The sequence below is a fragment of the Streptopelia decaocto genome (genome assembly GCF_964273445.1).
Source record: "Streptopelia decaocto genome assembly, contig: HAP1_SCAFFOLD_369, whole genome shotgun sequence".
Classification (NCBI taxonomy): Eukaryota; Metazoa; Chordata; class Aves; order Columbiformes; family Columbidae; genus Streptopelia; species Streptopelia decaocto.
This window is the reverse complement of record NW_028117153.1, coordinates 77,697-90,042: the sequence shown is the minus strand read 5'-3', so window position 1 is coordinate 90,042 and position 12,346 is coordinate 77,697. Positions and strand designations below refer to the sequence as shown.

Here is a 12,346-nt window from a genome sequence, read left to right as displayed (position 1 = left end):
CCCGGCGCCCCCCGCCTCCCCCGCCGCCCCCGTGTCCATGGGGACGCTCATGGCCACGCCGCCCGGGCCGCCCTTCTTGTTCTGGTGGGTTTTGATGTGTTTGGAGAGGTGGTCGCTCCGCATGAAGCGCTTGGGACACTCCGGGCAGGCGAATTTCTTCTCCCCTGCCAGAAAAGTTCAGCAAATTAGGGAATTATTGGGGCGGGAAACACGGTTCGGGGCCCAGAAATCCCATTTCTACCACCCACATCTCCCCTTTATTAGTTCACCCCATCGCCCCTTGGCCCTACTCAAAATCTGCCCCCGATTTTCTGATCAGCCCCATTTAGGGACAAAAAGGCCACAATAAGGTCCCCCGGAGCCATTATCCCCATTTGGGGACATTAATCCCTGTTTTGGGGTGGTTACCCCCATTTTGGGACATTAATCCCTATTTTGGGGTGGTTATCTCATTTTGGGGACATTAATCCCTATTTTGGGGTCATTATCCCATTTTGGGGACATTAATCCCTGTTTTGGGGTGGTTTTCCCCATTTTGGGACATTAATCCCTATTTTGGGGTGGTTTTCCCCATTTTGGGGACATTAATCCCTATTTTGGGGTCATTATCCCATTTTGGGGACATTAATCCCTATTTTGGGGTGGTTTTCCCCATTTTGGGGGTGGTTATGCTGGGGGGTATTTTTATTTCTAGGGGGGTTATTTTTATTTGGGGGGGGGTTATTTTTTGGGGGGGTTTATTTTTATTTGGGATGTTTCTTTTTCTTTTTGGGGTGTTTCCTTTTATTTAGGGGGTTACTTTTATTGTGGCGAGGGTATTTTTATTGGGGGGGTATTTTGATTGTTGGGGTGGTTCTTTTTATTTGGGGGGGGTCTATATTTATGCGTGTGGGGTTGATTTTGATTTTGGGGGGATCTATTTTAATTTTGGGGGTGTCGATTTTGATTTTTGGGTGGATTTCTTTTGATTTTTGGGGAGTTCCTTTTTATTGAGGGGGGTTATTTTAATTTGGGGGGGGGATTTGGATTTTGGAGGGGTTTGATTTTGGGGGGTTTGATTTTTGAGGGTTTGATTTTGATTTGGGGGGAGGTATTTTTATTTGTGGAGAGTTTAATTTGATTTGGGGGGGGATATTTTGATTTGGGGGGAGGTATTTTTATTTGTGGAGAGTTTGATTTGGGGGGGGATTTATTTTGATTTGGGGGGGATTTATTTTGATTTGGGGGGAGGTATTTTTATTTGTGGAGAGTTTAATTTGATTGGGGGGGGATTTATTTTGGTTTGGGGGGGATTTATTTTGATTTTTAGGGGGATTTATTTTGATGTTGGGGGTGTTAATTTGACATATTTTGTATTTATTTGGATTGTTTTTTAACATATTTGATTTGGGGCTGGGCTATTTTTCTCGCGGTGTCTCTGCTGACTCCTGGGGGGTCTCTGTGATCCCCGGGGGGGTCCCCTTGGCGCTCCCACCTGTGTGCGTGCGCTTGTGCCGCTGCAGCTCGTCGGAGCGGGTGAAGCGCTTGCCGCAGAGCAGCCAGGTGCAGACGAAGGGCCGCTCCCCCGTGTGCCACCGCAGGTGCGCCCGCAGGTGCGAGGTCTTCCCGTACACCTTCCCGCAGCCCGGGATGTGGCAGATGTGCTGCTTCTTCTTCCCGGGATCCCCGGAGCTCCTGGGAACAGAACACAAGCAAAAATAAATCCATAGAATCCAGAGTGTCAGGGGTGAAGGGCCCTGGAAAGCTCATCCAGTGCAACCCCCCATGGAGCAGGAACACCCAGATGAGGTTCCACAGGAACCAGGCGGGTTGGAATGTCTGCAGAGAAGGAGACTCCACAACCCCCTGGGCAGCCTGGGCCAGGCTCTGCCACCCTCACCACGAACAAGTTTCTGCTCAAATTTAAGCGGAACCTCCTGTGTTCCAGTTTGCACCCATTGCCCCTTGTCCTGTCCCTGGTTGTCACCAATGGCTCCATCCTCCTGACACTCCCCCTTTCCATATTGATCCCCATGAATGAGTCCCCCCTCAGTCTCCTCTTGTCCAGCTCCAGAGCCCCAGCTCCCTCAGCCTTTCCTCACACGGGAGATGCTCCACTCCCTTCAGCATCTTGGTGGCTGCGCTGGACTCTCTCCAGCAGTTCCCTGTCCTGCTGGAACTGAGGGGCCACAGCTGGACACAAGATTCCAGGTGTGGTCTCCCCAGGGCAGAGCAGAGGGGCAGGAGAACCTCTCTGACCTACTGACCCCCCCCTTCTAACCCCCCCAGGTCCCATTGGCTTCCTGGCCACAAGGGCCCAGTGCTGGCTCAGCCCACAGCACCCGGGATTCCCAGCTGGTCTCCCATCCAAGTGCTGACCGGGCCCGACCCTGCTTAGCTTCCCAGATCAGACGAGATCGAGCATTCTCAGGGTGCTATGGCTGTGTATATTAGGCATTTATACATATATATGTTCCCCGAGTATATCCTGATAGTATCCAAACTAAAACCTGTTTACAGGGGCAGAGCAGAGGGGCAGGAGAACCTCTCTGACCTACTGACCCCCCCTTCTAACGCCCCCCAGGTCCCATTGGCTTCCTGGCCACAAGGGCCAGCGCTGGCTCATGGTCACCCTGCTGTCCCCAGGACCCCCAGGTCCCTTCTCCCCGCTCCAACAGCTCATTCCCAACTTACACTGGAACCTGGGGTTGTTCCTGCCCATATACAAGTCTCTACACTTGCCCTTGTTCTATCTCCAGAGGGAGAAGGGGGCCGAGTGGCGCCAAACGAGGCGCTTTTGGGGTGCTTCTTGCCGTTCTCTGGCGTCGCAGCCTCACCTGCCCTCGCTGTCCTTGCAGTAGGGGCAGGTACACGCTTCCCTGCGCGTTTTCCGGCCCTGCTGGGGCTGCGGGTCCGGGCTGGTCTCTCCCTCCTCCACCGCCGCGTTCTCGTCGCCCAAAGCGTCGCCGCTCGCTCCGTGAAGCCCCAGCTGAGCGCCGTGCTCGCCTGGAATCACAATAAATGGGTTATTGGGAGCTCTGGGGCGGGAATGCGCCAAAAAGCGGCTTTGTTGTGGCTTTTCGCAAAGGCGGGGGGGTCTCGGCTTGATTAAAATAGTGAAGTTATTTGAATCAGCGGAGGGAAAACGGGCAATTCCCCCAATCACACCTTCCTACTGACCTCAAGTCCCTTTTCTGGCGTTTTTGGGATGAAAGAGGCAGTTTTCCCCCTTTTTCAAGCATCTTTGAAGCCTGACGGAAGCAACGGTCCCGGAGCAAATCTACAGGGCAGGCTCCAAACCAGCCCCCCGCGATAAATCAAGTGGGTTGGAGACATTACAGAAAGGGGAAAATAGATATATATATGTGCGTGAACGTGGTGGAGATCAAACACGTGTCCCCAGCAGCAAATGACGCTGAGATCTGTCACGTTTTCCCCCAATGAAATGAGGGTGCGTTGGGGTGAGTTTTACCCAAAACCATCCATCTGGGGCCTTTCCTGACGCTGTTTATCGGCAGCTCCGGCAGGACGGGTGGATGGGAAGGATCGGACCCCTGGCAGAGGCTGCTGGGACATGGGGACACAAGGGACATGGTTGGGGACACTGGTTTGCTCGCTCCGTCTCCTCTTCAAGGCGGGACACGGAGCATCCGCGGGGCGCTGGAGGATAAACTGCAGGCTTAGGCCAGGCCTAAGTGTCGGCTTGGCGCAGGTCGGGCTTTCCCTGCGGCCAGGAGGGAGTTTCACAACATCAATGGAGTGACGAAGAGTTTCTGGTGGCCGGAGCCATCGTGGCCCGGCGTTGCCATTACCAGCAGGTGTCAGTGGCGCCCAGTAAAGCCGGGCTTAAGGCCCAAGGCCACCAGGGATGGATCCCCGGGTACCTGTGACAGCGGACGGATCCACAGTGGCATTTTGATGTCACGGAGGGTGGATTTATGTGCACAACTGGGTCATTCTTCACGAAGACGCGGCTTCAATGAATCCGGGTGGCGGCGGCATCAACCGGAGCTTCGCGGTGCCGCGATTTCAGGACAAAAAATGGGGGGGAAACCTCTTCAGGCCCCTTGTGTTCACAGCCTCAACCAGCCCAGAGCGACGCGTGCATTGGGGTTTTATTAAGCTTTATAAGCCAACGACGACAGCTTGTGCTCCTGAGACAGATTATAGAGATTTCCCCGTGGCGGATGCGCCGGCCGGGGGGAGCGGCTGGAAAACATCAAAAAAAGGGAGAAGACACAAGCGCTCGCCCCAAAACGCGCTCGGGAGGGGGAAAATCCACCCTGATGTCCTGGAACCGCTTCATCTTCAAAGGCGCCAAAGCCTACGCAGCGTTTTATAGTCAAACAGAGCGGGGGGAAATAACCCAAATCCTCCTCCTGCTAATCTACGGCTCGCATCTAATGAAGGGAGAAATAAATTACGGCGAGGGAAGACAGATCCTGGACGTACGCGTTTTGTTCTTCGCATTTGGGCCGCGCCGAAGTCTCCAGAAAATTGGAGTTTGAGGAGGAAACAGCTGGATGATTGATGCTGATTATCTCTGCTAATATAGACCGCGCCTAAGACTAAAGCTTTCGTGGGGGCTGCCAAACTCAGGGCACCGAGACCCTGATGGTGGGGGGGACGTCGTCACCGCGCACGACAAACCGGGGTCACCTTCCCGACGCAACAAAACGGGGCGAGAAGAAGTTTTAAGGCCAAAAAAACCCTAAAGACGAAACCCCAACCAAACCTTTCTCACTCACAATTGAGTTCTCCCCACTTCAGCCTATTTTCGAGCAGAACACGCAAGGCCAGGGTGGCAACGCTCTCCCCAAAGGCACTGTCATCCTCACCCCATCGGATCCGAGACAACCCAGCTGCGCCAAGGGACAAAAGTCGCTTCTGTAACGCGGTCCCTTTGACTCCAATCACCTTCTATTTCCTTGCTAATTAGTGAAACGAGTTAACCTGCAGTAGGAGCTGGTTGGTGCGAACGGGCCGAGCCCTCGCTCGGTACCTTTTTGGAGTCACAGGATGCGCAGCACGCGGTTGCATTTCTGAGGCCGGACCGCAACGCTTTGAGTAATTGTGTTTGAATGCGGAGCTTTAACGAGGCGAAAAGCCGCGCGGCAAGTTCTGCGATAGCCTTTAATTGCCGGAGGCTTCTGCGTCACAATAAATGACGCTTCCTGCGGAGATGAAGTCAAGAGGGAGCTGGTGGGTGACAAACGGGGGGACGCGGGTGACCGGGAAGGCACCTTGTCCCACTTTCAAGACCCCAGGACTCGATAAATACCTTTATCAGGCTGTAAACTGAAGCACAGATCTCGTTTGCCCTTCTAATTGCAGCCTGGGTTGCTGTTAAATGGGGATGAAGCTCCAGTCCTGCTAAAGCGTTCACCGGGGGGGTGGCCGTGCCGGGGCGAAGCACCAGCAACCATGCCAAAAAATAACCCGGGTTTATTCAAAGGAAACGTCGCTGATGACACGGGGAAGGAGGAGAACGCGCAGGTGGGATGGGGAAGGGCCAGCAAGCGGGGAAACCCCCGCGGGCACCTGAACCTCCAAATTCTTCTTGTCTATCACCACCCACGGGCACCTGAACCTCCAAATCCTTCCTGTCTATCACTGGTAAGCGCGGACGCTTTATCCGAGCCCGCGGTTCCAATCCCATCCCTGTGCAGAGAGGGGGATCCGCAGCTGTATCACCCACGGGATCCCCCAGCCCTGCGCGGGGCCCAGGAGATGCTGCCCGGAGTGACGGTCTCAGCGCGGAGCCAGGTGGGAATCGCCCTGTTCCTCGTTGGGACGCAGCTCCTGCGGCACGGAGATAAACCCCGGCTCCTCCGCGCAGATAAAGAGCAAACAAGGGGAGATTAGAGGCTGGCGAGACGGCGCGGAGCCGGCGGGGAAACTCCTCCGCGGAGTCACGGAGCGCGACCGGTCCAACCAGCGCGGGGAGGCCGAGCTTCGGCCTTGGGGAGGAGGAGGAGGAGCAGGGAGAGCCCAGACTGCGATGGCACCATTTCTATACCCCCAGCACCCCCTTTTCCCCAAGCAGAGCCGGGGATCTCGTGGGATTTGTGCCGTTTCTTCCCTAAACCTGTTTGTTACAGCAAAGAGCGAGGCCAAGGAAGCCGGGACGGTACTTAAAGTCCAGCCCAGCTGGAGTTTAGAGGAGGAAATGTCACAATATAATTATTTTCTGACGCGGTGTCGCGGGTGTAATGAAACAATTAAGGAGGGATCCCATCAGGGTTTGCTGGCCCGAAAGCGGCTCCCATTTCCCTCCTCTGGCAGCCGCGGGGATGGCTCAGCAAGGCCACAAAGCTGCCCTTAAAAAGCAGAGAACAGGAGACAATCGGGTCTTTGTGCCCCGGGAAGAGCCCCGGACCAACAAAGTCGCAGCCTAGAGCTGGGACGCGCTTAGTAACACAGATTTCCAAGGGTTACTGCTTCCCCCACGAAGGATTTGGGGGTTTTTGTCTTTCAGAAGGGGGTCACCGCTGTGTCCCCGTCCCACCGCTCCACTCGACTGCAAATCTCAGTCCAAATGATGGATGGAGCCCCGAAAAGGGAGCAGGGGGCACCCCTGGGACAACACAGAATGTAGCGCTGGGCTGTGTTGCACAAAACCAGGGTTGAAGCCGCTGCCGCCGCCTGTTTACCCAGCACATACCTGGCGCTTTATCTCCGAGGGGACTCTGGTGGGGACAGGGACATCGCTGGCGAAACCGCAGGGACACGGAGCTAAAAAAGCCCCTCTTGTCCTCCCTGCAGCTCGGTCAAAAGGGGAAGAGAAACCCCGGTTCGCCTGGCACAGCGTCACCTCCCCGCGGACGTCCCCTCCATGAGCACCGCAGGGACAGTCGGTGACACTGGGGACCCCACCCAGGCGCCCGAGTTGCAGCACCCGCAGCTAAACTTGCACAGGAGCAAAAATCTGATTTTTAAAGGCATTTTCAAGCATCGCTTTCCTCCAAGAGGATCTTTCCCCTCTTGGGAAAGGAAACCCAAAAGCAGAAATCTCATCAGCGACCCCCCCGGGCCCTCAGGAGGAGCCGCTGTGACCTCGTCCCTGCGGTGCCATCGAGCCGGGGTGTCGGAGGGTCCCCGCGAACCCTTCCAAACCTGCGCCCCGCTCTGTATGTTTCAAACGTCACAACGTCAAAGCGCGGCCCCAACGTCACGTCGTCCTGCGAGCGGAGCCCTCGGCTGCGCTTCCCGGGGCGGCCGCCGGTGAAGCTGTCGCTGCGGATCAAGAGCTCAAAAGGAGGAGAAGGAGGAGGAGGAGAGTGGGCTGGATGGGTGGTCTCTGGAGCGTCCCCACCTCCGAGGGCAGAGCCAGGCGCAAATACAGGAACTAAAAGTCGCCCACGCGTTTCGCCGGCGCCTTCAAAACAAGCGCCGAGCAAGCGAGGGGATCCCGCCAAACGCGGGCGGAGAAAGGCCAAAGGGACCCCCCGCCTCCTGCCTTTCCACCTGTAAAATAAGTGACTGGGGGCAAAAGCAAAGGTGCTGGAGCACAAGCGGGTGTCTGGGCTCAGGGAAATCCGAGGATCAGGCTAATCCCGACCGCGGTGATAAACCCGGCGAGCCCGGAGCCGGGCGGCTGGAGCGACAGCCCAAAATATGCTGCAAAACAAGCCGGGGCGAGCAGCCGCCGCCTCCTCTCGCGAGGAGGAAGCACGAGTCAGATTGAGCAACGTTTCTGCCGTGACTAAACTTAGCGAGTGCCTTTTTAGCCCGAGCGAAACAAAGCAAAGAGGAAAACGGGGGGAAAGCGAGCAGAGCGCCTTCTCGGCAGCGATTTCCTCACGGAAGGGGCTTAAAACCCCCTGGACGGGCAGCGCGGTGCTTCCAAGGGACGATGAGCAGGCTCCAGCTCACAGCCCGCGTCCACAGCCCCCCCGGGGGCCGGGGGAGCTTTGGGGGGGCGAGCGGGGAGCCCGGCGGGAACATCTCGGGCAGGATGAGCTCACGGCGTCCCACGCCAGCGCCCAACTCGAGGCTAAATATACACCCAAGAGCCCGTCCTTCCGCCCCTGCGAGGAAATCCCCCGCGGCTTCGCGGCTGCTTGTTTTCTAGGGGGATTTAAGTTATTCCTGAGTTTTAGAAGGCTGGGACTCAGCTCCACACCCCAACCCTGACCTGAAAACCCCACGGCCTTGCAAATAACCCCACAATTGACCCTTTGCAGCGCACACAGTGTCCCCCGCTCCCCGCACATCCCTCCTTCCCTATCCACGAGCATCCGCGCTCTTCCTCTTCCTGGAATCACACACCCAAGAGTTAACTCGATCAGAAACTCCCCAAAATGAGCTTCAGTGTCTCTTGGCGAGCGGCAGAGCTTCAATAACTTCCTTCCCAACTCTCCAACTCTCCTCAGCATCAATCGCCCCCCTGGTGCCCCCCAAGCCCAGACGGCGCGGGGCAGCGGCCAGGCCGCTTCGTTTCGCCTTCCGTTTCCTCTTGCCCGGCTACGGAAAACGAAACCAAGGCAGAAAGAACTTACCGGTAGCATTGGCGATGGCGAGCGGCAGCCCCTGCAGCTGGTGCACCTGGATCCCCGAGGCTCCCAAGGCACTGAGGTTAATAGTCTGGAGGCCCGGCACGCTGGAGAGCTGGGCGGCGTTGACGGTGACGGTGCCGCTGGGGAGGGAGGCGATGGGGGTGAGCGCGGTGCTGGTGGTGCCCGTCTGGCCCAGCGACACTCCCTGCATGGGGGCCAAGGTGATTGTCTGCGCCTGGGGGTTCTGGACCTGGAGGTTTTGGAGCTGGATGGTCTGCCAGCTCACCTGGCCGTTGGGACCCACCGTGGGCGTGCGGATGATGATGGGCCCCGAGTTGGGGACGGCTTGGAGCTGCAGGTTCTGCAGGGCGTCTTGGGAGATGGCTTGGGTGGCGAAGGTCTGGCCGGAGAGAGGGGTGGTCTGCAGGGCTTGGATCGTCTGCCCCCCCTGGACCAGCTGCGGCTGGATGAGGATCTGCTGCTGCTGCGACTGCTGGCTCTGCTCCCCCTCCTTCTGCGCCCCCGTCTGCAAACCCACCCCCGAAACTTGGCTCTGCAGAGAGTCCGAGCTGGGGCCGCTGCCGACCCTCTGGGGCGTCTGCGCCTGGACGTTGGTTCCCACCGTGGCGCCGGTGGAAAAATTCATGATGCCCACGTTACTGGTGGTGGTGGTGGTGGAGTAGCTGTTGGCGTTGGTAAAAAAGGCGCCGGAGCTGGCGTGGGACGTGGCCGTGTTGGTGGAACTGACGGTGGCGCCCGAGGTGACGGGCTGGGAGCTGCTGTCCGGAGAACCGGAGCCGCTCAGCGTCACCGTCTGCGAGGTGGGGGCCAGGCTGGCGGCCACGCTGTTGACGGGCAGCAGGGTGATGTTGCCGTTTAGAGCCACGGGGACGTTGGCCACGTATTGGGTTTGCCCCGAGAGGCTGTTGTTGGCCAAACCCACGCCCTGGATGGGGACGGCCTGCTGCAGCAGGTTGGGCATGGCGATGAGGTTACTCGTCCCCGCTCGGCTCGTGATGATCTGCTGGTTGGTGCCGGGGATGATCTGGAGCTGCCCAGACGCATCCTGCTGCACGTTGACTTGGGCAGGGGTGGTGGCGAACTGGAGCTGCTGCCCGTCAATGGTTTGGAACTGGGGAATGACCTGGTACTGGATATTGGGGATGACCCCCGGCAGGCCCGTGAGCACCTGCTGGTTCTGCAAACCCGAGGCGGTCGTGACCACGTACTGCCCCGCGCTCACGGGGCGGCTTTTGGAGCCGTCGCCGCCGTTGTTGCCGTTGCCGCCCTGCTCTTTGGAGGCCGTCGGCGTGCTGGAGCCGGCGGAGATGATCTGCCAGCCGTTGGCGGACTGGGCGATCTGGGCGGCGGCGGCCGTGAGGTCCAGCTCGCCGCTCCCGCCCTGCTGGCCCTGCGAGCTGTTGGAGTTCTCGTTGGGAGACTCGATGCGGCTGCAGGTGGCCGCCAGCAGAGCCAGCGGGGAAGGCTGCGACTCCTGGGAAGGAGAAGGAGGAGTTAAGGAAGGCGGAGGCGGCCCCGCTGGGCAGGGCGAAAATTGGAAAAAAAAAAAAAAAAAAAGAGGGAAAAAAAATAAAAAATTAAAAGAGAAAGCAGGGAGGAGCGTACTTGGAAAAGATAAACACTCCTTCCTGAGAATACCCACCCACAGCCGGAAAAATACGGCTGCCAGACACAGGGCTGTCAGGCCGGGACAGGGTGAACCCGCAGGGAAAAACCCTCCGGGAGAGAGGAAAGGGGAGAGAGGCTGCATGGAAAAGGGGAGGAGAGACGGGAGAGACGTCTCCTCCACCCCAGAGCGGGCAAATCTCCCCACGGGAGAACAATTCTGGGGAAGTACGGTCATCTCTGGGCACCGCGACCTGGAGAAGGGCCAGCGGGGCTGCGGTGTTTACTGGGAGCACTGGGACTGTGTTTTCGAGGGCCCGGCGCGGGGCTGGGGGCGGAGGGGACGCCAGGGCGCCGTGGGTCAGCGCTCCGGCGGGGCGCTTGCCAGCGTCGCCGGCCCTCGGCGCTCGCTCGCCCTTTCTGTTCCTCTCCCCGGGGAGCGGAGCCGCCGTAACGCTCGGCTGGGCCAAACAAACACCGCGGCCCGGCCCTGGACTTTGCCACGGGGACAGCGAGTTCCCCGGGGCTGGCGGTCCCCTCCCCGCACTCACCTGGCCCTCCCCACCGCCCGCGCTGCTGGTGCTGCTGGCGTCTCCTTCGCCCTTCTCGGGCTTCACTGGTGCCATCTCCTCGGGACTCTCTTGGTCTGCGCGGGTGGGAAACGACAGCGGGAATTACAGACATTTTCGGGCGGGAGTTGGGGGCCGGGAGGGTGAGGACAGATGGGGTGTCCCGGCCGGGCGGGGGGACACGTCCCGTTGGCTGGCACGCCGGGGGGGCCCTGGCGCTGGCGCGAAGGGGCTGGGAAGCGGCGGGAGCTGCCAAGGGGAGCTGGCGCCGGGACAGGCGGGGGAGGCCCCGGCCCCGCTCCAGGCCCCGGCTCCGCCCCGCCCGCCCGGGACACTCCCTGCCCCCCCTCCCCACCCCTGCCCCGGCCCCCCCCCCGGATCTCCCCTCCCTGCCCTGCCCATGGGATTCCCCAACGTGGATCCAGCCCCCGGGGATCCCTGCCCGGGATTCCCGGCAGCGCGCGGGGTCTCTGCTCCTCGGGTCCCCGCTCGGCCCCCCCCGCTCCCCCAGCAGCGCTCCGGTGTGTCCCCCCCCCAAACCCCGCGGCGGGTCACACCGGCCCCGGCGATCACCACCCCCGGGCCCCCCACCCCGGCTCCATCCGCCCCCAACGGCGCCTTCCCCGGGGTTCGGATCGACACCCCCCGCAAACCCCCTCCGCCCCGCGCTCGGTCTGCCGGCCCCTCCCCGCAGCGCCCCCCCCGCGCCCCGATCCCCGGGGCCTCCCCATCGCCCCCCCCGCCACGCCGCCCCCTCCTCCGCTCCAGCCCGGCCCGGCCGCCGGTCCCTCCCCCGAGGCCTTCCCCCTCCCCCGGGTCCCTCCCCCGGCAGGTCCCCCCGGCGCGGCGAGGCGCGGCGAAGGCCCGGCCCGGCGGGGCCCGGCCCGGCGTGGGGCGGGGCCGCCTCTGGCCCCTCCGAGCGGGCGGGCGCCGTCGTTCTGCGTGTGGTTGCGGCCGAGCGCCCCCCGCCCCGCCGGGCCCGTCCTTACCGCTCATGGTGGCCGGGGGGGACGAGCCCAGAGCGGCGGCGGGGCGGGGGGGAGGAGGGGCGGGCGCGCCCGGTTCGCTGACGAGGCGGCCTAACCCCGCCGGTGACCGCCAAGGGGCTGCCGAGGGAGGGAGCCGCGCGCCGCGGCCCCGGCCCCGCGGCCCGCCCCCGCCGCCTCACCCACCAATGGGACGCCGCCGCGGGCGGGCGAGTGACGGGCGGCGCGGCCAGTGAGGAGCGAGGGCGGGCCGGCGGAGGGGGGAGGGAGGCGGGAGGGGCGACGCCCCCGCCGCCCCGCCCCGTGGGGGAGGGGGAGCGCCGCGGGCGGCGGCCAATGGGGAAGCGGGAGGGGTTGGCCGGCGGCGGCGGGGACCAATCAGCGCCCGCGCGGGCTCGCAGGGAGACCCCGTATGGGAGCGGCCGCGGCGGCGTGGGCCGCGGCGTGATGGGCGCGCCCCGCCGCCAATGGGTAGCGGGAGGCGGGGTGGAGGGCTGACTGGCAGGAGGGCCCGCCAACCGGCCGCGCGGATCGCGCCGTGGGGGAAGGGAGACTCCGCTACTGACAGGCGCGCTGTCCAATCCCAGCTAGGAGGCGTCGGCCGCGGCGGGGCGCCTCGCCAATGAGAACGGCGACCCGTCTCAAACTAGCCAATAGGCGGCGCGGGGAGGCGGGGCGAGCGGCCGGG

General features: G+C 61.2%; 1 protein-coding gene across 1 annotated transcript; it reads right to left on the bottom strand.

Moving 5' to 3' along the window:
- Positions 1-15: 15 nt before the first annotated feature.
- SP1 (Sp1 transcription factor) lies at positions 16-11,808 on the bottom strand (the record flags this gene model as incomplete). Its single annotated transcript, XM_082076555.1, has 6 exons — positions 11,662-11,808; positions 10,655-10,749; positions 8,481-9,972; positions 2,817-2,985; positions 1,475-1,674; positions 16-164 (listed from the first exon to the last, which is right to left on the bottom strand). Coding segments are annotated over exons 1-6 (2,112 nt in total), but the record flags the coding sequence as incomplete, so codon positions are not given.
- Positions 11,809-12,346: the final 538 nt, after the last annotated feature.